The sequence below is a fragment of the Macrotis lagotis genome, chromosome 1 (assembly GCF_037893015.1).
Source record: "Macrotis lagotis isolate mMagLag1 chromosome 1, bilby.v1.9.chrom.fasta, whole genome shotgun sequence".
NCBI lineage: Eukaryota > Metazoa > Chordata > Mammalia > Peramelemorphia > Peramelidae > Macrotis > Macrotis lagotis.
The window spans coordinates 64439899-64467418 of NC_133658.1; the positions used below are offsets into that span (position 1 = coordinate 64439899).

The following is a 27520-nucleotide window of genomic DNA, read 5'->3' on the forward strand; positions in this document are numbered from 1 at the left end:
ATATAAATAATTTGGGGCTTAGAACTAAGAAGCTTAGATTTGGTTGACTTAACTCTTTGCCTTTAGGCAAATCTCTTACCTTGAGTTTTGTTTTCCTAATCTGTAAAAATGGAGATAATGCTTTCATTACCTCCCTTATAGGTTGTTGTTTTGAGAAAAAACTTTAGCCTCTATAAATGCAAGTTATAATAGATGTTTAATATAGATTTTTTTTCAGGTATATAGTTGCAGTTTGTCTTTATTTAAAGCACTATTCTGACTAGAAGCAACTAAATCTCTTTTGCTTGTTTTACTTTAATGATATAGACATTTAATGAAATGATTTTTGGTTTAAAATGGATGAATTTGAAGGTAATTGTATGTGATGGGATGTGATATCTCTCACCTTCCCTATCCCCTGCCAAAAAATATCCTGACAAATTTGCAAAAATTGACTCCTGTTCTCACCAGAGGCATTTCTTGGGCTATATTCATTTGGGGTTGTGTGGACTAAAAGCTGATGGTTTAATTTAATTTACAGAGCATTTGATAAATGTCTTCTCTGTGCTTGGCACTGTGCTAATCACTGGGCATATAAAGGTAAAAATAAAATAGTCAAAGAACTATACTGAAGATAAACAATATGTCCAACAAAAAGTCAATAACAGATAAAAACAAAATAATCTGAGGCGAAGAAAGGGTATAGAAACTAGGTTAATGACAGGAAGAAGGGGGGACATCAGGAGAGATCTTGGACAGACACAGAGGTGATGCTTGAGCTGGACCCTGAAGGGACCTGCAATGAAGAGGAGTTTTTTTAATATTTCGTTATTTCCAAATATAGCCTTCCTTGTAACAAAGTCTTGATTTCCAATAAGAATAACAAAGGACTGGTGAGCTTTTTTTAAAGTTGTATACACTTTAGGTTGCTTTGAGAATGTTTATAGATATCCTCTCTTAACCTTCATTTTAAGAGATGTAGCAGATTATGTATACATATTTCTTGTTTATATTTTATAAAGTGTTTTTATTGATTGTCTTTTAGCTTTGACATTGGTATTGAGGATCTCTTGATACTTTTCTAGGATGCAGTTACAGTGACCCAAACTTGACTATTGGATGATCACATTTTATTTCTTCCCTGCAGATCACACACGTTGCAATGTGTGGATCCTGGATGGAGATTTGTACCATAAAGGCCTGTTGAAGTTTGCCGTTTCTGCAGAAACTCTGCAAGAGACTCTGGTCATCTTTGTAGCAGATATGTCTAGACCGTGGACTGTTATGGAATCTTTACAGAAATGGGCTAGTGTTTTGCGGGAACACATTGATAAAATGAAAATCCCACCAGAAGAAATGAGAGACATGGAACAAAAGTGTAAGTACAGTGCATTTTTCTGAATTAAGAGTATAATTGTGGGCCTGTTTTTACAGTAGATCCTTTGAATGGTACTTGCCCCCTTCATTTTAGTAGGTGGATAATATTTTGGAAAATCAGGAACCTCTTTGAAAAAGTAAGCCCATAGTAGGTGCTTAATAAATGTTTCTTGCATGAATGATTGCCTTCTCTTCCTTAAAGATTTCCTTTGAGATCTCAGCCCTTTTCAACTTAGAATCTCAGAACGTTTTCAAGGTTCTCCTCATATCCCCAGGTGGGCTTCTCTATATGAAGTGAGTTTCATTGGTATTCTTTTCCCATTGACCTGAAGATTAAGGTCATTTTTTGTGGTTTTCCAAGGGAAGGATGTACAATAAGACTTTCCTTATTTAAACCTTATCTAATCTATGAGTCTTTTTTTTTGTTAGCATATGTAGTCTGTCTTTAGCAGGCTCCATTGTGTTGTGGGAATAGCTCTGGTTTTAAAGTTAGAAAACACAGTCCAAGTCTCAACTCTTTTTTTTTCCAAGTCTCAATTCTTAATACATAATAACTTTGTGGCCTTGGGGTAGTCACTTGCCCTGAGTTGTTTTTTTTTCTCTCCTGTAAAATAAGGAAGTTCTCTAGAAAAGTGATTGCTAAGGCCCCATATTGTTCTGACAGTTTTGGGTTCTGTGGGTTCTAAGGTGGTCTGTATAGCCTGAAGCTCCCTCTAGGAGTTAGATTGTTTGGGAGGAGAAAAGCTAGTTTATTTCATTAACTTGCAAGAGAACAAATGGAAATTAAAGCACAATTCTATCAGAGAATTCAGACATAAGCCAGTGCTAAAGTTGTTTGTTTCTTAATTCAGGAAGGGTTTAAATTAAAAATTAGATAATTTAAAAGTCTATTTTCTGTTATTAAATAGTAGGCTGTATTGTGTTTATTAAAATCTGAATTCTTTTAAAATAAAGGATTTGATTTTCAAATTTGAAGAAAGTTTGGGAGGGGAGGGATTATTTTTTGTTTTAAAATATATGTGGTTCAGAAGATTGTTTTTCCTCTCCCTTGCTTCTGTGCAGTTACATGAGCATCTGACCACTTGCCAGAAGAGTAGGAGTGGCCGCGGCAGCAGCATCAGTCTTTGACAAGGGTTGGCTCTGCTCATACTGGCTTATTTCCACAGTATGACATCACTCCAGTGAATTAATGAGGGCCCTTTTGGGCATGGTGTACAGTATCCTCACACTGCTAACTCGTGCCTTTTAACGACACTCAGAATGATGGTTCTCGCATATTAGGTTTGCTTTTCAAATCAAACTCCATATTCCCTGTCTTCCTGTCACACTCTTCATTTTGCCTGTGCCTTCTGTCATACATCTGACACCAGGAGCTTTCTCAGTGATCCTTTCAGCCTCTCTTTTGTAAATTTTCTCAGCTATATTTGCTTTATCAATTGCTATACATTTCAACTAACAGTTATCAAAAGACTGACCTTTACTAATAATGAGAGGTTTTCCCCAGAATTAGACACACTAAAGCAAAGTTCTTCTGAACATGGGGGGAATTATATAACTATACACATAATATGGTATGTAGAGAAGTAGGTGGATTTATTGTGATAAAATGATTATTCTGAGCTCATTTTAATAGTATGATAACATTTCAAAGATGTTTCATTTGGGGGTATGGTTATAAAACAACTTAGATCAAGCTTGGAGGCAGATCCCCAGAGTGAGATTTAGATCTTGTTTTGGGTCCTGGTCCTGCCACTTACTAGTCATTTGACCTTGAATATGCTGTTCTTCCTTCCTACCCTCCTCAGGGTCTCAGTCTCTTTCTCTGCAAAGTAATGGGATCGGACTAGGTGATTCTTATGGACCTTTCCAGCTTTGACATACTATATAAATGTGCAAAGGTCCAGGGTTTTTTTTTGTCCTGTCCAATGTTGTAAATTCTCATCCCTACCCCCAGTGTATCAAACATTTGGGATGATAATTTCTTTGCTTTGTGTGCTAAGTGTCTGTTAGTCTTAACTTGCATGTTAATAAAGTGATTATTTCAGTCTAGAAAGACCTTGAGAGTCACTTGTACAGGCTTGATCAAATTATTTAATCTCTCTGAGTTTTCTATCAACTTTAAAATGAAGGGTTTGAATTAGATGTTTTTTTCTAGGACAAGCTTTAATTCTCTCAACTGGCTGTTTCATCTGAGATTTCCCAAATGTTGAATTATCCTATAGTATCTTTGTTATTCATCCTTATTATGCTTTTCAATTTTTAAAGGAAAAGTGATTGAAAGATAGTATTTACATGAAAGATTCCTTTTCTTCTCAGTTGTATCTTTGGGTAGTCCCTTGCTTAATTAAACCAGAACAAGAGGATCAGGCATTCTTCTTTGACATGTTTTGGAATGTTTACCTATTGATCCTATTTAAAAGCCAGAAGTGACCTAATTGAAAGAGAGGACTTAACTTGAACCATCAGAGATACTGGCTTTGCTTCCACCTCTATTGTGTACCTCTCTTTATTAATCCACATCCCTTTAAAATGGAGGTGATAATACAAGGATGTGTAATAGAGGATTTCTATCCCTCAAGGAGCAAAAATATATGGACACAATAGGGTAAAATCCATGGGTGTATAAAAATCCTATTTTATGTGTTAGTATAGTGGAGAAAAGATCAGAAGAAACTTATGGAGGAGGTGAAATTTGAGCTAGACCTTAAGGGATAAGAGAGAATTTTGAATATGTCAGTAGTATTTATTAAATGCCTACAGTGTAGCAGACACTGTTGGGTTTTGGGGGGTACCAAAAAACCCAAAGCTTATCCTGTTCTCAGCTCAGAGTTTAACAAAGGAGACAACCTGTAAACAATTACGTGCACATAAGATCTATAGAGGATAAAGTGGAGAGAATGAACAGAAGAAAGGCAGGGGGCTGGCAAGAAGGAGTCAGGAAAGAATTGTAAAGAGGTGAATTCTTAGTTTGAACTTGGAGCCACAGAAGCCAGGAGGTAGATAGCAGGAGGGAGAGGTTTCCAGGTAAGGAGAATATCGAGTGAAAATACCCAGAGTTGGGAGATGTGATGTCTTCTTTAAGGAACAACAGAATCAGAGTCCCTGAGGTTAGGTAAGGGATGAAAAAAACTGAGAAGGCTATGTAGTGCTTCATACATTAAATGGGATTTTTATACTCGGTTCTAGGGGTTGGGGGACAGGCTTATGGTTAGATCTGCACTTTAGGAGGATCCCTTTGACATATAGACTGGAATAGAAGGCCTTCAATGGGGATGAAGTGGTGGTGGTGGGAGGGATATCCCAAAGAGGTCTGTCACAAAGGGGACATTGAGAGGTCTTGGCAACTTGTTGGATATGGAGAGATGAGAGGGAATCAAGGGTGATGGGTTCTAAACCTGAGTGGAAGGACGTTTGTATCCTAAACTAGGAATAAGAAAGTCAGGAAGGCAAGAGGGCTTGAGGAAAGAGCTTATGAGTTCAGTTTGAGACGTGTTGAGTTGAAGGTTTCTATAGGACCTCTGGTGTAAGATGTCTAGTATGCAGTTAAAGGTGCCTCTTAAACCCTGAGGTTAGAACTGGGTAAAGAGAACTGATCATTATTAGCAGAGATCAGAGTGGGATCCATGAGAGCTGAGCCACAGGGCTCAGGATGGAGTTTGGCATTCTGATAGGTAAAAAGAGGAAGAATGCATTTATGAAGTGACCACTGAGTGCCAGGAACCATAGAAAATGCTTTACAGATGTCTTTGTGGATATTCACAATCTCCTGCAAGGTAAGTGTTGCTATTATCCCCATTTTATAGTTGAGAAAGCTCAGACAGAGTAAAAGTGATTGTCTGGGGTCACACAACTTTGAAAAGGGAAAGTTTCAATGGAATAATGAGCTCAGAAGTCAGACTCTAGAGAGGTGAGTGAGAGGAGAGGTGGTAGAGATGGAGGCAGGAGTCAGATTACCAAGCAATTATGAAGTATTGTCTGTGTGTTAAGTACTAGCAATACAAAGAAAAGCAAAAATGAGAACTTTCTCCCAAGGGCTTTACAGCCTAAAGGGGTGGAGTGTCTACAATGATAACAAATAAAATATATTTGTAATCTGAAGTAATAAATAGGGAAGACTCTTAGCATGAGGTGGGGTAAATCAGGAAAGGCTTCTGTAGAATGTGGAATTTTAACTGGAACTTGAAGTCCAGGTAACTAGAAGGTGAGGATGAGGGAGAGAATTCTGGGTGTAGCTGGAGCAGCCACAGAAAAACCCCAAGTTGGGGAGATGTATTGAGGGAACAACAACAACAAGGAAACTGGTGTCCCTGACTTCAAAGAATACAGGCAAGTGAGGAGAGTATAAGCAAACCAGAATAATAGGAAGAGCAGCTTATATGAAGGGCTTTAAAAGTAGAACAGAAGATTTAAATTGGATTCTAGAGATAATAGCCCTTGGTGGTGAAATGATATGGAGCTGACAAAGTAGTCAACAGACGAGATTAAATAAGCAGAAAGGAGAGAAAAACATTCGTAGAATCTTGGTGTTTTTGAACTCCAAAGGACTTTTGAGAGGTCATATATCTAATACCTCATTTTATAGATGAAAAATTTCGGACCCATCATAGACAGTTGGGCAAGGTCACAGAGCAGGGCAGTAGAAGAGTTATGTTCTCCAAAAATATAATCTGTCAGAGTGCTTTTGTTATATGGTCCCAGTGAGTTTTAGTAATTCAGCATTTGGGGGTGGTGTTTAAGTTACCTACCCAAAGAATTTTACTAGAATGAAGTGATTTATTCTTTTCAACTCTAGGTCATCTCAATATTTTGAAATTTAAAAACCCCTCCAAAAAGAAGTCATTTAGTGATTGGAAAAGTTACCTGTTTTCCCATATCCCCTATAGAAATTCATTAGTTACCTGGGGATTAGATGTGAGACTGTGGTGCCCAGATTACTAAATGCTTGACAGGATGCAGAATGGAAAGGATATCATTTAGATAGAACATGAGTTAAATATTCTTCATGTGAAAAAAAGTTCAGTGGAATATCTAGTGCTTCTTGTTAATTGTGTTGCACCATTAAACATAGTTCTTTAAAATTTGTAAAACTGCTAAGTCTCCAGATAACAATGGAAGCATTCTGAGGATCCGAAAACCCAGCCTGATAAAAACTCAAACTATTCAGGCTTGCTGCTGCTTTCATCAGGTTATCACAAAATTTGGTTAAAATATTTTTCAACACAGAATTCTAAAACACTATCCAAAATACTTCAAGAGTTTTCATTACCCAGATATAAACAATTATTTGATATTATTTGAATAGGATTGAAGTTAGTTATTTTGACTTCTGATTAATATGAACCAGTAGATAGTGGAAGAATTTCCAATTATAATCTTAAGCACGCTCATTTTTGGAAGCATAGGTGTCTTTCAACTCATTCTAGAAATGATCCCGCGATATTATAAGTGTATTGAACTGTATTCTAAACTTAGACTGTAAAGGCCATGTCAAGCAGAGTGGACAAGCCTGTCATTAGTGTATATCCATAAGTTTAGCCCTGATCTAGTTTTGAAAAAGTATTGATTTTGATTTCTTTCTTTAAATGATAATAAAATGATACTCAGGTTATTCAGTTTTAGACCTTACCCAAGTTCAGAAAAACCAGTCACAAAATGTTTAAAGGTAGTCTGATGCAAAGTCCATCCATTTTCTATGATGGTAATAAGTTTAATGATTGTAACCTGGCAGGGTCTATTTCATGTTGTGTTATCTATTTGCGTTACATGAAAAAAATTACATACATTACATGCAAGAAATAGAGTAAGTAGAATTCTTTTCACCGGTTTGATAAAAATGAAACTGCTTCAGTAGTTACTTATGATAAAAGAAAGAAGAGGGAGCCTTATAAGGACAAGAGATCAAGGTTGATAGTCAAGTCCTCAGTTCTAATCTTGGTTTTCTCTATCTGCACTAGTTGACAAGTGTCCCTGAAATTTATGGCCTTAGATGCTTCTGGCCCTGGAAAGTTAAGTGACCCAGGGTTGCACAATCAGAGGCAAGACTCAGGACTTTCTAACTCTGCTCCAAGGTCCTCTCTCCCTCCACTCTATCATTGCTGTCTCTTCATAAGATGGGATAATAATGCTTTTCTTTGGTTACTTTGGAAACTTGTTGTGAAGAAAAAACATAAATGACTGTGTTTTGAAAATGTTAAAACAATCTTGCTATGTTACCATCTTATGTTTTGCACTTTGCATGAAATTATTGCCATTACGTGGGGAATTTTCTTCAAGGTTGAAATTTCTTTCATTTCATATTTTCAGAAACCATGGGTTTCTGTTTAGGATCCTAAAGCGCAATTTTTAAAAATACTATAGTTATAGTTCCAGTATTGTTTTGTTTTAAAAAGGAGCTCATTCATTATCTTAATGGATCTATTAGAATATATTATGTTTCCAGTTTGTGTTAAACGGCTGCTTTTCAGGTCATAATACTACCATGGATATTTCTTGGATCATTTATGATAGAAGTTTAAATCACTGAATGCAGTTCATTATTAGTAGGTGTTAAAACAAAATATTCTTTGCAGTTTTGTCCAGAGGGTTTCATCAATTTGTAAATGGTTTATATTTGATCAGCCCTCTAACTTCATACATACAGCCATAGTCTGAAAATTAAACTGTTCAAAGTTGATATAAGAATGGTTGAAAACAATTAGTCATATCAGGAATTTTTTAAGTCTTAAAAATTTGTCCCATGAATAAGAAGTAATGTAATCTCTTTTTGGGGCCCTTTTGAAAGTAGTAGTTTGATTTTATTTTCTCACTTTGTTACTTCATTTGAAAAACAAAGGAATTGATCTAGATTATCTTTAATGTCCCTGCTAGCTCTGGAACCTGTGACATTTATGAAGATAAAAGATTAAAGGCCTCTGTAGATCCATATGCCATTTTTGGTTGGGCATAGGAAGAAAGGGCGATTTGGCAACTTGTGTTTCTGGCATATGAGGGAAGGAGTTGGAACAGTAAGAAAGAGCACAGAATTGGTGGTTGAGAGCTAGATTGGTTCTAGTTTTGTCACTTTGGCTAAATCAGTTTCCCTCTTCCAGCCTTATTTCTTTTGTACTGTGGAGACTGGATGATCTCTAATGTCCCTCTTTTTTTTTTTTTTTAAAGGTTTTTGCAAGGCAAATGGGGTTAAGTGGCTTGCCCAAGGCCACACGGCTAGGTAATTATTAAGTGTCTGAGATGGGATTTTAACTCAGGTACTCCTGACTCCAGGGCCGGTGCTTTATCCACTGCGCCACATAGCCGCCCCTCTAATGCCCCTTTTAAGGCTAAAGTTTTATGATGTTAATATGCATCCTTTCCCCCCTTCCTTTGTTCTGTATTTAGATTAAGGAGCACTAAGTGTAAATAATGATGCTATTTTCTTTCTGTGACTAGTTAGTTCCTTTGGCTAAAGCACTGTTCTAATGAGGCTGAGATCATGGACTTGATTCCCCACAACTACTATTTCAGAAAATTCTGCTCTTGTTTAAGACTGTAGTGGATGGGGCGTCTAGGTGCAGTGGATAGAGCACCGGCCCTGGAGTCAGGAGTACCTGAGTTCAAATCAGCCTCAGACACTTAATAATTACCTAGCCGTGTGGCCTTGGGCAAGCCACTTAACACCATTGCCTTGCAAAAAAAAAAACAACCTAAAAAAAATAAGGTGTAGTGGAAAACAGAGTAGAGAATTCTGCATGACACTTTCTCTCATTGGTTAAATTACTCTAAAGAATTGCTATATTTATGATAGGACAGCTTTTTATATGATTACTACAAATTACAGTGACTAGTACTGTAAATAATAAGGTCTCAGTAGATTGTAGAATTTTGGGCAAGAATAAGTCATTGCCCAGCCTTCTCAGTTGACAGGTAAAGAAGTTGAGTATTCCAGTCTAAGAGTTTTCCATCTCATTATTTAAGTACAACAGGGATTATATATATAGGCACATTCAGCTCTGTTGTATTAGTATGTAAATATCATAGCAGTTTAGCAATGTTTTATTCTATTTTTCTTTTTAGTAAATTTTAAGCAGAATTATTCAGGTGTTTTAGTCATTTAAAGATTCAGATACTATATGAGCATTTTAATTATCCATGATATTCTGAAAATCTGAACTATTTACATTTATCCTGAGATGCTTTGGCTTTTAAAACACACAATATAGGAGGTATATTTTTAAGTATTCAGAAAGAGTTACAATGAAGATGTTTGGAAAAATTCCGTATTGTTCCAAATGGCAGAGTTCTAACTAGATTGTTTAAAATTTGCAGTCTTCATTGACATCCTCTAATCTTTGATTTTCTTGGGAGGTGGGAAGGAATGGATGGGGTTTTAATTTTCCAGGACTTGCTACTTAAAAGGCATCTAATATATTGTTAGAAATGTGTGTTGTCTTTTATAGTTGTGAAGGATTTTCAAGAGTATGTGGAACCTGAGGAAGGCTATCAAGGCTCACCACAGAGGAGAGGACCTCTAGCTTCAGCGCAAGATGGTGAAAATGTTACCTTGCCACTTGGAGACAACATGCTCACACATAATCTTGGAATCCCGGTCTTGGTAGTTTGTACAAAGGTGAGCAAAGCTAGATTAAAGTGCATGCTTTTGTGGTTCTCCAAGGAAAGCATGATCCCCGACAGTGGGTCTATTTTAACTTAGGACTTTGTATATAAGTAGATGAGTTACTATAAATGGAAAAAGTTGTGAGACAGAGACAATGACTAGAAATTACAGAAAAATGATTTTCAGTTTACTATAACAAAGAATTTCTTAACCCTTAGAACTTTGCCAAACTATTAAGAACTGCTTCAGTAACTGGTGAGTCCCTTGTCACAGGAAGTGTGATTGTAGATGGAGTATAGAGGTGCTAGAGGACTACTGACCTGGGAGTTCTGTGCTTCAGTGATATAGCTTTGGCTCCTTGCTTTGCCACTAAGTAGCCCTGTGACTTTAGTAATCCAAGGAACTTCTGAGCTTCAATTCTCATCTTTAAAATAAAGCAGGCCCTTCTACTCTCACAATAGACTTGTTATAAAGAATAGAAAACCCTTCATAAAAATGCTGCTCTACAATACCTTCTAATCTACTGCTGCCAGGTTGAGATGACTAAAGGAATAGAGTCCCAGGAGTGTTTTTACATATCCTTATTGTAGTCTGCCTGGTATAAGGTGGGACCTCTTGATGGTAGGGACCACATTTTACCCCATTTATTTTTCTCTTCCAGTTCCAAACACAGTGCTCACATATGGCAGGTGCTTATGAAATAGTTGTTGAATGGTTGGATGAACTATTCATTTTCATTCATGAATCAAACCAGTAATCTTGAACTAAAAAACAATTTATTTACACTTTAAGAGGACTCATCAATCATTCATTTATATTGTGCCAGACAATGTGCTAGGGATACAAAGACAGACAAAATGAAACTCCTGTCCTTCCAGGAGCTTGCAATCTCTCATGGGACACACATGTACACAACTAAGTGTATGCAAAATATATCGAAGATTTTGGGGTTTTATTGGTTTATTTTTTGTTTTTTGCAAGGCAAAGGGGTTTAGTGATTAAAGTCAGGTTTGAACTCAGGTCCTCCTGACCCTAGGACCCATGCTGTATATACTGTGCCACCTGGCTGCCTCAGAAGATTGTATTTCAGAGAGAGAACATGAGGGAGAGGTATCAGGAAAGCTTCAGGTAGAAGGTGGTCTTGAACTGAGTCTTGAAGGAAACAAGGAATTCTAAGAAGTTGAGTGGAGAGATGGAAGTCATTCATTGCAGAGACAGGCAATGCTATGCCTGTGCATGGGGAATAGTAAATGTGGGTCAGCTGAACTGTCAATGAAGGTGGGACCAGATTGTAAAAGACTTTAGTACACTCGGAAGGGTTTTTAATTTGATCCTAAAATTACTAAGTAACCACTGGAGTTTGAATAGAAGTATAACATGGTTAGTTCTATCCTTTAGGATGGAATGTTCAGGAAGGAAACTTGAGGCAGGGAGGCCAGTTAGGAGGGTATTGGAATAGACCAGAGACAACGGTGGCTTAATAGAGGATGTTGCCAGGCAAGTTGGTCAGTTGAAAGAGATATGTGGAAGTTAAAAGTGTCAAGATTTAGCAACTGAATTGCTCTGTGAAGTGAGGAAGACTGAGGATTCTAGAAAGTTCAAGGTAATCTTTAAGACTAGAAGCATACATAGTGGTGCCTTTAATAGAAATAAGAAGTTTGGTAGTAGGCAGAGTTTTATGGGAAAGATAGTGAGTTACTGAGTTTGAAATGTTTATGGGGTGTCCAATTTAATGTGTCTAAATAGGTATTTAATAATATGGGTTTGGAGTTTAGAAGAAAGTCTGAGTCTGTATATAAAAGATCCTGAAATTTTCTGCATGATGATGATAATTGAACCTATAGGAATTGATGAAGTCACCATGACAAGGGCAAGGGGAGAAAAGGAGGGATCAGGACTGAGCCCTGGAAGATACTCATGGTTAGGGACCATGATAATGACTGAACAACCATCAAAGGAGATTGAGGAATGATCAGGTAGTAGGAAGGTAGATAGGAAGAAAACCAAAGCAGAAGAGAGTATATATACAAAGGTCAGAGTTATCCAGTGTCATATTGCTGTTGCTGAGAGGTCAAGAATGATGAGAACTAAGTGTCCAGGTCTTTGGATTCAACAGTTAGGAGATCATTAGTAATTTTGCAGAGTGTTCATTTGAGTATTGACATTGGGAGCTAGATTGAAAAGAATTGAGAAGTGATAGAGAAGGAGAGGAAGTGGAAGCAGATGGCCATTTTAGCAATGTGATCAAAGCGTATGATAGGACCAATTCATTTTTGGCTTCTGTTCTTTGCTATCTTAGCAGGTAGCAAGCTCTTGGAGTTAAGTTTTGTATGAGCAATAGAATCATGAAAGTCATGAAAGTATTCAAGACCTAACTTTTGATATTTACTTGTGTGTGCAACCATGAATAATTCACTTTGTGTCTCTGATCCTCAGTTTCCCCATCTGTAAAGTGGAGCTAATATTTGTAACCATGAAACTTCACAGGATTTTTTATAAATAAAATATTTTGTAAACCTTAAAGTGTCTAAAAATGTGAGTCATTAACAATATTAGTAATAATAGTAGCACTCAAAAATATTTTAAGTTTTCAGTATGTTTAGATTTGCAACTGAGAAAAATAGACCAATTATAGAGTCAGAATTTCACAATATCCCTTACAAGCATTTATTAAGTCTCCATTTAAACAACCTATAGTGTTTAGAATCTTTGTTTGGAATATTCTATTCTACTGTTGGACAGTTCTGTTATTAGATGTCTTTCACATTTTTAAACCAAATAGGAGTTGACATAAATATTGAAAAACGTTCTCGTTTCTTTGTATGCAATGTTTTATACTGTTTGCTTAATTTACTTATGAGTCCTAGCAGACCACATTTTATCCAGCAGGCATTTTCCTAAAAATAATGTATAAATCAAATTTTATTAAATTCACCAAGGCAACTCTCCTTTAAAGAATACCCATTTCAAATGAAGAATACTTTTGTAATATGAAATCTCCTATTAATTTAACTATTTAGTGTTAATACTCTTCAAATAGTATAAAACATTGCATACAAAGAAACGAGAACATTTTTCAATATTTATGTCAACTCCTATTTGGTTTAAAAATGTGAAAGACATCTAATAACAGAACTGTCCAACAGTAGAATAGAATATTCCAAACAAAGATTCTAAACACTATAGGTTGTTTAAATGGAGACTTAATAAATGCTTGTAAGGGATATTGTGAAATGTGATTCATAATTTCCAAAGAGGAAGAAGCTAAAACTTCAGGAGAGGAAACAACTGTTTCTTTTCCTCAGAGTAATGATGTAGATACACAATTGTTGTCTTTCAAAAGATCATTTAATAATAGTAATAATATTATAGCATGTTTAGGTTTTCAGGGTCACAATTGCTGTCTTTCAAAAGATCATTTAATAATAGTAATAATATTATAGCATGTTTAGGTTTTCAGGGTGCTTCAAAAATAGCTTGTACTCACAACAGCACTGGAGGAGGTACTTTCATTATTTACATTTTATAGCTAGGTAAGGAAACTGGAGCAGATGAGATGATTAAGTGACTTGTCAGGGTCATAGAGCTAGTGTTTGGCTAGGAGGAACTCAGGGCTTCTGATTCAAGTTCATTGGTCTCTATGTTGTGCCACCAGCTTGCCCCAAGGAAAGAGACCAAAGTACAAAAAGTGATTGGCAACTCCCTGCTGAGAGGCCTAAAGGTGGCTCCATTTTATCTGGAAACAGTGACAGAGAATCAGCTCCATGATTCACTAGTCCAATTGATGACTGCATTTAAATGATCACAAGTGATAGATACTGCCAGAAGGGATCTGGAAAACATTGCTGAAGGTTATGAAGTCTTCAGAAAGAGACTCAAGGTCTTGGTGGTATAGTTGGAAATTTTATTACTATGGTTACTCAAAAAGTATTTGTTTAATGTAGAAAAGCAAATATGGGAAATTACTGGTTAATAACTGGGTGTCTTATTATATAATATAGTATAAGAGGAAAATAGGATTAAAATAGATGGACCATAGTTAAAAATGCAGAAATTCTTGGCTATTAGGTAGGGATGAAGTGTATAAGGACTAGTGAAAATATGTTTCCTGGGTGAAAATTGCCTTTACATCTCTACTCATTTAAATGTCAATGAGAGTAACTTTTGATATGAGAACTGCAAAAGTTCCCAGGAAACAATCCAAGAAAAGGGACTAAAGCCTGTGGCTTCTGATGTCCATCTACCAATAATGCAATAAATATGAATAACAAGCAGGGAGATATAGAAACACTAATACACAGAAGCAAATTTTTACTTTCTAGGTGTCTTTGAAGCTAGGTAAGATGGGACTTCAGTTGGACTATAACTCTGAACAGCATTGTAGGGTATGAGTATGGAGATTAAGGAGGCAGTCAGGTCCATAGATATAAACCAGTCATGTTCCAAGCATGGTGCTAGTGTGTTGGGGATTCAAAGACAAAAGATTTCAAGAAGTCAATATTCTACTTGGGGAAAAAAATGTCCATTTAAAAATAAATGCAAAAATATTTCAAGTAAATGCAAGGCAGTACTAATAGATGGAAGTGTTCAAGAAAGACTCATGGAGGAAATGGCACTTTTGCTGAACTTTTAAAGGAAGTTAGGAGCTCTTTAGAAATATTTTGACTGATCCTTTTTTTTATATTACATTCTTTCTCAGATATATTTCTCTCCTTCCCTATTCAGCAACTCATTCATTGTTACAAAGATTTAAAAAAGAAGGTAATCATCAGATCCAAGGGCCACTTCTACTATGACTGATAATAGATGAAATATTTCAAACATCTTTTCAACTGCATTCTGGCTATGGTGGGGATTGGGGGAGAGAAACCACATCTACAGAGGTTCAGAGATGGGAAGGAGAATGCTATTTATGAGGGACACCAAGTTGGCCAGTTGTCTAGAGCAGAGGTGTCAAAGTCTTGACACATAAGCTGCAAGCAAGCTTCCTGGGTGCCCCAGAGCCAGATTCAATTGTAATTTGGAAATGAATAACAGATATAAGTATAGTACAATATGGATGTTAGTTTTCGATTTTCTAAGTCATTATACAGCTGCAGATATCTGGAATGTTTCCAATCTTACTCTACAGTTCTAAACCATGAGTACATAAGATAGAGTAATGTCCATCCTGTAGAAAGGTTGATTAGAACCTGTTTGTGAAAGACCTTAGTTGCCTGAAGAGTTTATAGTTTATCCTAGTGACAAAATAGAGCTTTTTAATTAGGACCTAATCTGACCCATACTTTAGAAATAATCACTTTAGCAACTGTATTGCTTGTAGTCCTTCATTCTCAAAAAAGGACCAAAATGCAACTGTGTGAGAATAGATTGAAGAAGGGAGGAGACTGGAGACTGGGAGAACAATTAAGGAGGTTTTGGCAGTAGTCCAAGGAAGAGGTGATGAAGGACTCAACTGTAATGGTGCCTATGTGAGTCCAGAGATCTACTTGGAACTGTCTAGGAGGCAACTAGCTGACAATATAGGAATGAAATTCAGACATTAAGGCTTATATAAATTTTATCTGAGAATAATCTGGAGAGAGATGATAATTTAACTAATGGAAGCTGGTAAATTCCTCAAGAGAGGGTCTTTGAAAAAGAAGAGGGCCCACAATGGAGCCCTAGAGTGTATGTGTACAGAGTTAAGGCATAGGATGTAGATAATGATCTGGCAAAAGAGAATGAGAAGAAGCAATCAGACAGAATATGAACCAAGAGAGAACAGGGTCATGAACATCTAGACACGCAAGTTTATCTGAGAGGAGAGGATAGTGTCAAATGCAGCAGTTCAAAGAAAATGATTTTAAAAAGGACACTGGATTTGGCAATAAGATAATTGGGAATTTAAAAAAAAGTAATTTTGGTTAAGTAAAGTATTTAGAAGTCAAATTATAAGAACACCTAGATAGAGGATATACTATATTTCCCCAAGTATAAGACACCTTAATTCGGGGACCCAAAATTTGAAAAAAAATGCATTACATAAAGTTATTGAACTCAAGTTTTATTCATCATAATTCATACACATAATTCATACATAATTCATCACTTTTAAAACTCCCATCCATGAGTTCATCCTCATCTGTACTTGATGACAATCCCTGTCCTATGAGTGGCTTCTACCTGCTTTCCTGCCTGTGCTCTGGTCTGGGGTTGATCATAAGCACTCCCTGGGCAAATCTGGTGCTTGGTTCATTCCATTTCATGAACCTAAAGCACCAATTGTGTCCTCCTTTGAAATCACTCATTTCTTTTTCATCAGCAGTTCTTGCCTCCTGCTGAACCATCTTTGTGGACACAGGAATTCCACTTGCCTGTTGCTCTTCAATCCATTTACAATTCCTTTCTAAATTAGGCCATTTTGCTGACTTGTTTTTCATGGCCTGCCATGGCGTTTTCAGTAGGGTTTCTTCTTCCTGTAGCCAGTCTCAGATTATTTTCTCAGTTGGAGGAGGACCAAACTGATGTTCAGCATTGTGATTTCCATTCATTTTGCAAACTGTATCACTTTGAATTTGAATTCAGCACTGTATGAAAAGCTTATCTGAGCCATTTTGGGGCAGAACATGGCAAAATGTAACCCACTACACTAGTAACAAATGGGAAACAATGAGTGCAAAGACAAGTAAAAAAAAAGCAGGAAATTCAAGTAAAAAAAACCCAACAATGAGCACAAAAACAAGTTGGGGGAGCAACTAGGTGACACAGTGGATAGAGCACTGGCCCTGGAGTCATGAGTACCTGAGTTCAAATCCGGCCTCAGACACTTAATAATTACCTAGTTATGTGGTCTTGGAGAAGCCTCTTAACCCCATTTGCCTTGCAAAAACCTAAAAAAATAAAAATAGAAAAAGGGAAAAAGCAGGAAATGCAGGTAAAAAATCTATAACTACTGTATAAGATGTTCCCAGTTTTTAGACTCCAGATTTTTCACAAAAGGGTGCCTTGTACATGGGGAAATATAGTAGATGAAGAGTTGGAAAATACATCTTTACTCTGATGTGTGCAGAGATGTATGATGGTAGTGAAGGGGGACTTCCATTATTTGGACTTCTGTTAGACTATCTTCTCTGCCAAAAGCACAGTTGCTGACTTGCTATAATAATAATTTTCTACTCCTAAAAGGGTAGGAAGCAATAAAGGGAACTGTTTTCCATCAATAAAGAAAAGCTAGTTGCTGAAATAGAAGTCATGGTTAATATTGGGAGAAAGTGACCACTCCATATTAGAACTTGTATTAGGATTGGAAGATAAGAGTATAGTTTGATATGCCTAATAGATTATTGGGAATGCAAATTTAGATAATTCAGAGAAAAAGGTAGGAATCATTGAATTAAACTTTTGTGGGGAAAATAGTCCCAGGAATCTCCACCGTAAAGGGATATTGGCTAAGGAAACTGATATTTATATAAGTTAAAGTTATTGACCAATTTAGAAGTTTTAAAAGACTGGAGAAGTTGGAAACGAGTAGGTAATAGGATATATGTCCCAAGTAGTGTAGAGTATCGTAAGAGTAGCTGTGCAGAGAATAGGTGTATAAAAACTCAGGTTGGACAGTGTTAACATGATGGAGATGAAACCCAAGTGTTTTATTCTTAATTTACATTATTTCTGTCTTTTCTGCCAAGGAACATGATCTTTGCTCTGGAAAGAACAGAACAAAAATGGTAGATAGGAAGGATATTTTTTAAAGTTTCTGAGGATTGTCATGGCTTGAAATTCTGCAGCCCAGAAAGGATGAAAATTGCTTAAGAATTAAATTCTGGGGAGTGGCTAGGTGGCGTAGTGGATAGAGCACTGGCCCTGGAATCAGGAGTACCTGAGTTCAAATCTGGCCTCAGACACTTGATAATTGCCTAGCTGTGTGACCTTGGGCAAGCCACTTAACCCCATTGCCTTGCAAAAAAAGAATTAAATTCTGAAGATCTGAAAAGAAATGATTCTTATTTGGAAGAAAAGGACAACTTGTCCTGAGGTGCCAATAGGAATGTATTAAGGAACTCAATAACCAACTTGGGTTTTTAAAAAACATATACAGAAATTAGAGGTAAAGTTAAAAGATGGGAATATAAAATTACAGAATGATCCTATGAGAATAGAGACAAAACAGCCCATGTGGTATAATCCTTGCTACTGAGCCTCTGGGACTCAAATAGATTTCTTGAACTTGTAGTTCTGAGCTGCAGTCGGCATCCAGGCTAAAATATACATTTGACTTAAGAAGGGATTAGTTGGTTGGAGTAGGATTGGATTTGCTGGTCCCTCACTGCCCTTCCAGACTAGTAAGGACTTCTAACAGAATGATACCCAAGGGGGATGACTGCCTTAATTAGTGTGGGTCTGTGAGCAGAACCTAGTTAACTTTGTGCAGTGAATTCCTTTCAGATACAAGTTGAAAGTCATGCAGAGCTCAAGTTAATTTCAATATTTAGTAATGAGGACCTTCATACTTAAATTTACTTGGACCTAGACGGATAATATAAATTATGTTGCTATCCATTACTCAAAACCTTTCCAGTAGGGAAGAACCCTCCAAATCTTAGAATCTGTGAGATTCCTAGATCAGAATCATACTATAATATTAGAGGAACATTTTAATGGAAGATCATTAGAAAAATGCTACTTAGATATATTATAGATAATATTTCCTGTGATAAAAATTTGAATGTTCACATCATAGTATGATGAGAGAGGAGAGAAATCTATTCCTTGAAAGTACAAAAGACATTCTTCCTTGGTAATAGCAGAAATAGAAAAATTCTGTAAAAGTCAATCTTCAAAAAACAAAATAATACAACTCCCAGTATCCTGAATTTAAAGAAAGAACTAAACAAAAAAGTAAACAGTAAAACGTCAGAAATGATTTGTCATCAGAACATCAATAGCTTTGATATGTACCTTTGAGAATGTATTTTTATTTAGTTAGTTTGAACATTATGGTTTTAAATTTATAATTTTTAAAGTTTTAGAAGGCATTTTAAAATACAAGACATACACAAGTGTAGGTGCATGCGTGCATGTATAAACGGAAGAAGCATTAAGAGCTTATTTGCTAAGTGCTTGCTTTGCAGACACTCTTATGTGGTGAGGTACAGTTATTATTAAGCATTCAGATTCAGCTTTTTGCAAGAGTTTTGTCTAGTTATAGAATCTTTGACTTTCTAAAGGTAGCATTTATAATTCAATGGTTAAAGAAAAAACTGCCCACCATTATATCTATTGTTTTATTATGTAAGTTCACTTTGATGAGATGATAGGGTCCTTCAGATGGATAGTAAGCTTTTTAGTAATGTAATTTTTTTTTATCAGTAGACTTTCAGTGATAATTACAAGAAAATAGAACTTGAAATGGATTATTCTGATGAATGTTAATAAGAACTAGCTACTAACCCAGTGATTCTCAAGAGTGTGTTATAGGTTCTCTCGAGTTCCCTGGTACTTTTTTTAGAGAGACCATGAGGTCAAAACTTTTTGACAATAAATCTGTTATTTTAATTACCAATATGTTAAAGGTCAATTGTTATAACCTACGTAATCAAAAGGACTGGGGGTGAGGGGTGGGGAGTCCCCAATAACTTTTTAAGTGTGTAAGGGGTTCCTGAGACCATGGAGTTAGAGAACTGCTGTTCTAACCCTCTGTCTTCATTGTTTTTTTTCTAGTGTGATGCAGTGAGCGTCCTAGAGAAGGAACATGACTATAGAGAAGAGCACTTTGATTTCATTCAATCGCACATCCGTAAATTCTGCTTACAATGTATCCTCATTTAAGGTGGTGTCATTTTTGCTATTTCCTCTTTATTTTTGTTTTGTAGAGACCCTTCAAAATTGCACACTTAAAATAGCATAAGATTAAATGGTTTTGTTGCAAAAATTTGCAAAAGATTTTCGTTAGTAGAATTCCCTCATCAGGACTCTTCTACCAATAAAATAGCAGATTTCCCAAAATTAAATGTAGTATTAGGTGTTTAACTTCTCTGAGCCTCAGGTTTTTTCCCATCAGTAAAATGGAAATAACAATACCTTTGTTCTAGACCCCTCTCCTTGTGAGGGTTATACTTGGTAAAGTTTATAGCACATCGCATTAAAGATGGGGAAGTAGAAGAATTAAGAGTCTCCTAAAGAAAAGGGTTTGTCCATTTCATTCACACATATGGTAAACTGGTCTTTTTTGATGCAGTTTGGGTGATTGACACATCAATGGGAAGTAGAGAGCTGACAGTTCTGCTGTCAAACATCACTTGATTTAGGTGTCTTTTAAAGTTTAAACATAGCATTTTTTAGAATGGGAAGATCAGACTTAATTTGAGTTCTAAAATATCAGCAGTGTGGAGTCAGAAAATTGGGCTTAAATGCAACTCTGACATTCCATCTTCTTGTGACTGAGTCCCTTCACTTTGACTTCTTCATCTTTCAGATGGACAGAATAATTTAACTCCAATGTGCTTCAGGGAGTTCTTGTGAGGATCTACTGATGCCATGTTCCTTTGAAAATTGGAATGCTCTATTTAAACACTATCTGTGGCTGTTCTTGTCCAACAGAACAAAATTTTCGACTTTTATAGAAGATTTCTCATCAGTCTATACATAAGACCCTAAATCCACAGCAGCCTTAGGTCTTTACAGATCAGCAAACAGTGTTCTAAGAACCATGTTAGGTGACTGAGCTCTACCAGGAAGCTTTCTTAGCCTAGGTGTTATGGTGCATGAGAGAGCTATAAGGGGTATGAATAGTCTGATTTCATAAAAATTTGAAAGCTGTGCTTATTTTGTGGATTCATAGACCAGATGTATTTATGGTATGCAAGGTTTGTTTTTCTGCTGATTTTATGAGATTTAAAAGATAAGAAAATTGTCAGAAGAATCAACAATCAGAAAGAATCCAGTCAGAAGAAAAAAATGATCTCTTTAGCAGAAAGTTCATTTAAAGGTTGTATTTAAATAAACTGCATTGATAATTCAATTAAGGATGGTCTAGTGACTTAGGAATAGTTTTATGTGTGTCAGAAGTGCTTAATTATTTCCTGAAGAAATAAATCTAAGCTAATAAACTAAGTTAGGAAATAACTTTGAAAAAGAAACATAATGGGGAGCTTATATGTGTAAATATATATAGCATATATACTATATTTTTATTCCATGCTAGAAATATCTGCAGCTCTTTGCAGATCTGAATTTTGTTATTCCTCCATTGAAGACCTACTTACATGTCTTACTATCAGAAAAAGGTGACTCTGAATTCTTGAAGAATGTACCATTGGTGTTCCAGCTTTTGAATAGGCATTACCCAACTGGTAATCTTCTTAGTGGTATGTTGTCCAAAGACTAGACTAATGAATTAATAGTTGAGGAACATTTTACCATAAAGTTAGCTATCAGGTCAAGAATTTTAAGGACATAGTAACTCACAGAGACTATTTGTTGGAAAAGGTATTGCAATCTGCATATAGGACAGCCCCACAATCAAAATCAGGAATCCTTGGAATCTTGAAGTGTATATGTACATTTTTTTTTTCATTAGAAACTGGACCTTCAGAATTCTGAGTGAAAAGATTCTTAATGTTTGGACAAGAAGCCAGGATATTAAGAACTCTGATTTGGGATTCCAAATGCCTGAGTTTGTTACAAATTCCCCAACCAATGACTTTGATTCACTCTAGAGCTTAATTTTCTCAAAGAAAAGAAGGGTTGGGTTATATAATATTTTAGTTTTAATTTTAATTTTCTATGATTTTATAGCTGTTTTTACCTTTTTGATGTTTCAGAAGTTTCAGTGTTATCTCACTATATCTGGATTAATATTTTAGGTCTTTCTTAGATGGGTTTTGATTATGCATGCTTGATTTAAACATTTATATTGACTCAATTTTCCTTAAGCAAATTAAATAGATGGAGCTGCCTTGATTTATACATCAGTTAAGGAAGAAAAGAACCTTGACTTGTTGTACAAGTATATTGTACATAAAACATACGGTTTTCACTTCACCACACCTGCCTTAGTGGTGGAAAAGGATGCAGTTTTTATGTAAGTTCACTTAAAGATGTTAATTTCTCTTTACATTTTAAATCTCTTTATCTCTGTAAAGTGTGGTGTTTCCCCAAGTGGTTTGTTTTTATGCTTATATTTATCCTGCCTTCTATTAGGCTATACAGAGGCAGTATGGTATAATGAAGACCTCTAAACCAGGAGACAGAAGATCTGTTTGGTCTTTTTGGTCAGTAATTTAGAGCTATTCTCTTCATTCAATCCTTAGTTTTCCTTATCTGTAAAATGAAGCTAATAGTCTATATAGTAGAATAGAAAGAACACTTTGGATCCAGGAGACTTAAGTTCAAATCTTAGCTCTGCTATGCTATGACCTTAGGAGGACAAGCCATTTCTCTTAGGGCCCTTATAGTTCCAAATTCTTTGATTCTGTATTTCTTATTCTCCCTACTTCTCAAATCTAATATAAGAATGAAATAGGGTACTATAGGTGAAGATCTCAATAACTTAAAAACTCTATTATTTAGAGACAAGTCATTAGCTGCTTTTTCCTTGATTTCCAAGGGTGATTCATTCTTCTGCTCACCTATGCCCTTAAAAATGTTAAGAATAATACTAAATACTAAATTTGCTTTGCAGTTATTTATATTCAATTAAGTTAACTTAGGTGTACAAAATGTCTTTGCAATCACATTCTTAGTCTCCTTCAAAATTCTATGTCCTTTTGTTCCTGTTCACTTTTCTTCTTCTGGGGTCAAAATTAAGTCTGCTATCATCTAGTAGACTTTTTTGTTATATTACCCATCTTAATTACAGAATCATTCAATTATATGATGATTTAACCATTCCTCTGTTGAACATTTAAGTGGCTTCTAGTTTTTTAAAATTACAAATGATATCACTGAAAATCTTTTGAAAAGAGACTTCATTTTTTGTTTTTGATTACACATTCAAGCTGCAATCTCAATAATGGAATTTTAGACACAATATGATGATTATTTTTTGTAGCTTATTGGGTATTAGCATATTGCTGCCCCCCCCAATACTGCTGTTTTACAGTTGATTTCTCCACAACCTCCGAGCCTTGAGTTTTGTTGTTCTTAATTAATTTTTCTAATTCAGTGACTGTGATAGTACTTGTTAGTTTTTATTTTCATCATTTTTATTATTAGTAGGGTTAAATATTTTCCCAAGGAATTATTTAACAATTCATGTTTCTTTTTTTGAAAATTATTCAGATCCTTTGACCAGTTAGACTGAAATTTCCTGTATAAATTTTAACAATATTTTAATGTATTTTAGATGCTAGGTTTTTACCCATTATATTTACCATTAATATGTTTTGTCTCTCTATTCTTTTATTTTTTGCACAATTTTAAATGTAATCAAGCATGTCTGTCACTAGTAATTAATAGAAGTAGTTCTTTTCCTCAATGATTAAGATAAATAATATTGTTCCTTGTTTTATGTTTGTTATTCATTGTAATTCATTAATGATATAATGGTTAATGATGTAAGATGGGACTCTAAATCCATTCCTCCACAAAGTACCAACTGGTTTTCCTGAGTACACTTGTTATATAATGATAAGAATTTGAAATATAATGTGTAGGAATTCTCTTCACTGCCACATGCCACAGCCACTGTCCAGCTTAACATCTTAGAGAGAATTGTTTTAGGCTCCTATGAGTTGCCTTTAGTCACTTAACTAGTAAATGCCTGAGGTGAGCTATGAACTCAAATCTTCTGCTAAACCACCCTGCCTTGCTAAAACAAATGCATACAAATACGTGTGTGTGTGTGTGTGTGTGTGTGTATGCATGTATCTATGATTATGATAGTCATATGTTTTAAAATAATTTATTATAATTTGGTGCTATATGTACAAGACCCTTTCAGCATCAGAAAAAAATGAGTAACATGGGGAGACAGTGTAATAATGCAAAGACCTTTGGATTCAGAGTCAGAGGACCTGTTTGAATAGCAACTTTGCCATTTACTTGTGTGACCTTACATCATCTTATTCAAAAAAAGAGGAATTGGGCTAGTTGGTTTCTAGGTTCTTTTCTGGCTCTAAATTTATTATCTATAATCATGAGAAAATTTAACAAAAATCTTTTGAGAATTTTTCTAGCAATAGAAAAAACTTTTGATGAAAAATCAATAATTATTCATAAAACAAATAAGACATCACAGAGAAAATGAAAAGGATTTTTTACGTTGGCACAATAAAAGATTACTAAGCCGATTACTGACATAATTTGTAATGGAAAACCATTAGAAGCCTTTCTATTGAAAAGAAGGATGCCTGCTTTTACCACTTTTCTTTGGTGATTTTGGAAGTGCTAGTAGTTAGAATAAGCAGAGCAAAAATCTCAACCATTTTATTGTTTAAGTAAGACTTAGAAAGATGGCACATTGGCACAGTCTTATTGAATTGTTCCTGATATTAATGTATTGTGATTTGCTTAGAAATGGGGAAATGGTTTGAGTGTTGTTTTTGTTTTTTGCTCAGTATTACAGATAATAGTAAATAGTCATTTGACTTGTGTTAAAATGGTTGAAAGAGATCATTTTATTTTATTTTAGTTTAGTTTTTTTTGCAAGGCAATGGGGTTAAGGGGCTTGCCCAAGGCCACTTATTATATTACCACTAGGTAATTATTGAGTGTCTGAGACCAGATTTGAACTCAGGTACTCCTGACTCCAGGGCTGATGCTTTATCCACTGCGCCACCTAGCCACCCCCCAAAAGAAATCATTTTAAAAGCTAAATTGTACACAAAGCAACATTTAGTCTGTTGTTTGTCAATAAATTTGTAAAGTCTAATAAAAAAATGCTTCCACTCTTGGGAGCTGATACAAATGAAGTTTGGAAATTATGTATCTTTTGTTCATCCAATTCAAAATCCCTTTCTCTATATTTGAATGTACCTCATATACAGTTTTTGTCTATCCCATAAGTAGAGCATGGAGGACCTTTCTCCAGGTCTTTTGATATTTCATGAGCACTTCTACAGTCTTTGGTCTCTCATTAGATGACTGCCAGATTGTATAGTTCTGGTTGACAGAATTTACAGGCATTTTCCCTGATTTCTTAGGACCTTCAATAGGGCTAGGCATGGGTGATTTGATACGTAATATGTTTTGATGATAAAACTGAATTATCTTCTAGGGAGATTTATAGCTTGCATTTAAAGAGAGAGAATAAGCACTTATTAAGCATTTGTGACTGATTCTGTGTGCTAAGCACTTTACAAGTATTTCATTTGATCCTCACAACAGCCCTTCTGAGACTGCAGGTGCTGTTAACCCCATTTTATAGTTGAGGAAACTGAGGCAGGCAGAGGATTAAAGTGACTTTGCCCAGAGTATTCTAGCTGGTATGTATCTGAGGCCAGATTTGAGCTCTTCTCACTTTTCTATCCACCACCTAACTTATTTAAACAATTTAGTAGATTATATTTGTCTTCGTTGGAAGTCGTCTATCAGTAGCAAAAATTTATTAAACTTTTTTATATACACATATCATTGTGCCAGGTTCTGTGCCAAGATATGTAGCACCTACCTTGGTGAATGTTCATTGACAGTCTCCATTGAAATGAATCTAGTTATTTTCTAGTATTTCCTTCTGGACTGATTTTTAGACTTTTAGTCCAGAAAAGATAGTCAAAAAAATCCTTTTAGGTTCACAGCAAAGGCAAATGATTAAGTGCAATTGTCTCCTTTAAATTGCCCTAATCTACCATAGGATAAATGAAAGCTTAATGCAGAGGACTGTCTGGTCTTGTATAATAGTATCTCATTTGTTTAAGGAGTAAGAAAACTAATTTTTAAGCTCACGTAGGTATGATAAGTCATATTGTTTGGTCCCATCAGCTAAACATTGGCCAAGACTGGTCAAATGTGTCACTCTCTGTAGGGTCTCTATATCACTATCACTTTAGGACATTGTTCTTCTCAGTTGTGGAATGGTGGGGAGAGGCACTGGCATCAATCTTGGGACTCAAACCTGAGTGTACACCCAACCCTAACACCTTTGAAATAGTGACCCAGAGCAAAGCATGTGATCCCAGGATGAGTTGGAGCAGACCTTACAGATCATCTGGTTCAACTCCTATCTTGTATAGGTGAGGAAACAAGTCAATAGTGGGTTAACAATTGGGTCCTGTGACTGCTGATCCAGTGCCCTTTCCACCAGACTATCCTGACATCTTAGAAGTCACAACCTTTTAAAAATCGTTTCCTGAAAGATTATAAGTAAAACTCTCCCCAAACCTCCAAACAAGGAGAGGAATTTCATAACCTGCCTAAGAAATCATACCAGCACAATCAAGTCTTACTTAACATATCACTTAAAATGCACAATTCTATGACTATTTTTGTACCATTGCCTTCAGTGTGTGTCTGTTATAATGTATTAACTCATATTTCTGAATTTTTATTGCTGAAATGTGGTAACTTATTGTTATTCCTGGGGAGATAACATTTTTCTATGATATCAGACACAAAGCCATGTTCATTTTGAGGGAGTTGGATTATCTGAAGGAACTTGAAGTTAATTTAAGTTTAAAAGGAGAAGATTTAGGGAAGATATGATCACTATAATAGGAAAGAGTGATTAGCCTTGTTCACTCAGGGATGTAGGAGGTATTTTAAATTTATGTCTTTCATATTAGTATAAGGAAAAACTGCCCAAAACTTGAACAGTTCCTCAATAGAGCAAGCTGCCTTTCAGTCCCAGGATACCATGACTGACATGTGACTGTTTTGGACCAGGCATAGCCTGGACTTGTTCTCCAAGGGGTTTTCATTTCAAATGAATGGGTTTATGGGTTGAATTGTATAGGCCACCCTGTAAAATGCTGTTCTCTGAAGGTGCGAGCTCCATTTGATTAGGAACTTGACTTTCCTATGGTTTCAGGGGCAGGTCCACATAATTCTTATGTTCGTATCAGTGCCATTGAACTGAAGTAAGACTCTAATCCCTAAAACTGTCAGATGTTCAATGATCTTTCAGTGACAAGTATTTGTCCTGTATACTTGAAATTTACATAATACTTCTCAAACTCATTGATATGTTAAATTATGTGCAAAACAGCAAATCATTTCCCTCTTTCTTTTCTTTTTAGACCTGCTGGTTGGGACAATGAAAAGAAAATAGCTATTTTACATGAAAATTTCACAACAGTAAAATCAGATGATGCATATGAAGACTTCATTGTAAAACCTCCTGTAAGAAAGGTACTAAAACATATTTATTTTAAAGAGCTTTGCATGGTTGTTTTTTTTTTAATTTTTTAAAGATTTTATTTATTTTGAGTTTTACAATTTTTCCCTTGATCTTACTTCCCTCCCCCAACCCCCCACAGAAGGCAATTTGTCAGTCTTTACATTGTTTCCATGGTGTACATTGATCCAAAATGAATGTGATTGAGAGAGAAATCATATCCTTAAGTAAGAAACATAAGGTATAAGAGGTAGCAAGATCAGGCAATAAGATATCAGTTTTTTTTTCTAAATTAAAGATAATAGTCCTTGGTCTTTGTT

At 35.6% G+C, this 27520-nt stretch overlaps 1 protein-coding gene across 1 annotated transcript in view; it reads left to right on the plus strand.

The window, feature by feature from the left end:
- The window catches only part of DYNC1LI2 (dynein cytoplasmic 1 light intermediate chain 2), a 53228-nt gene that overhangs the window by 5876 nt on the left and 19832 nt on the right, over window positions 1-27520 (plus strand). Inside the window, exons 4-8 of the mRNA XM_074203115.1 lie at window positions 1127-1357; window positions 9789-9958; window positions 19649-19742; window positions 21875-22010; window positions 27103-27214. Of these exons, the coding sequence (XP_074059216.1) occupies window positions 1127-1357; window positions 9789-9958; window positions 19649-19742; window positions 21875-22010; window positions 27103-27214 (743 nt within the window). The remainder of the gene's footprint in view (window positions 1-1126; window positions 1358-9788; window positions 9959-19648; window positions 19743-21874; window positions 22011-27102; window positions 27215-27520) is intronic.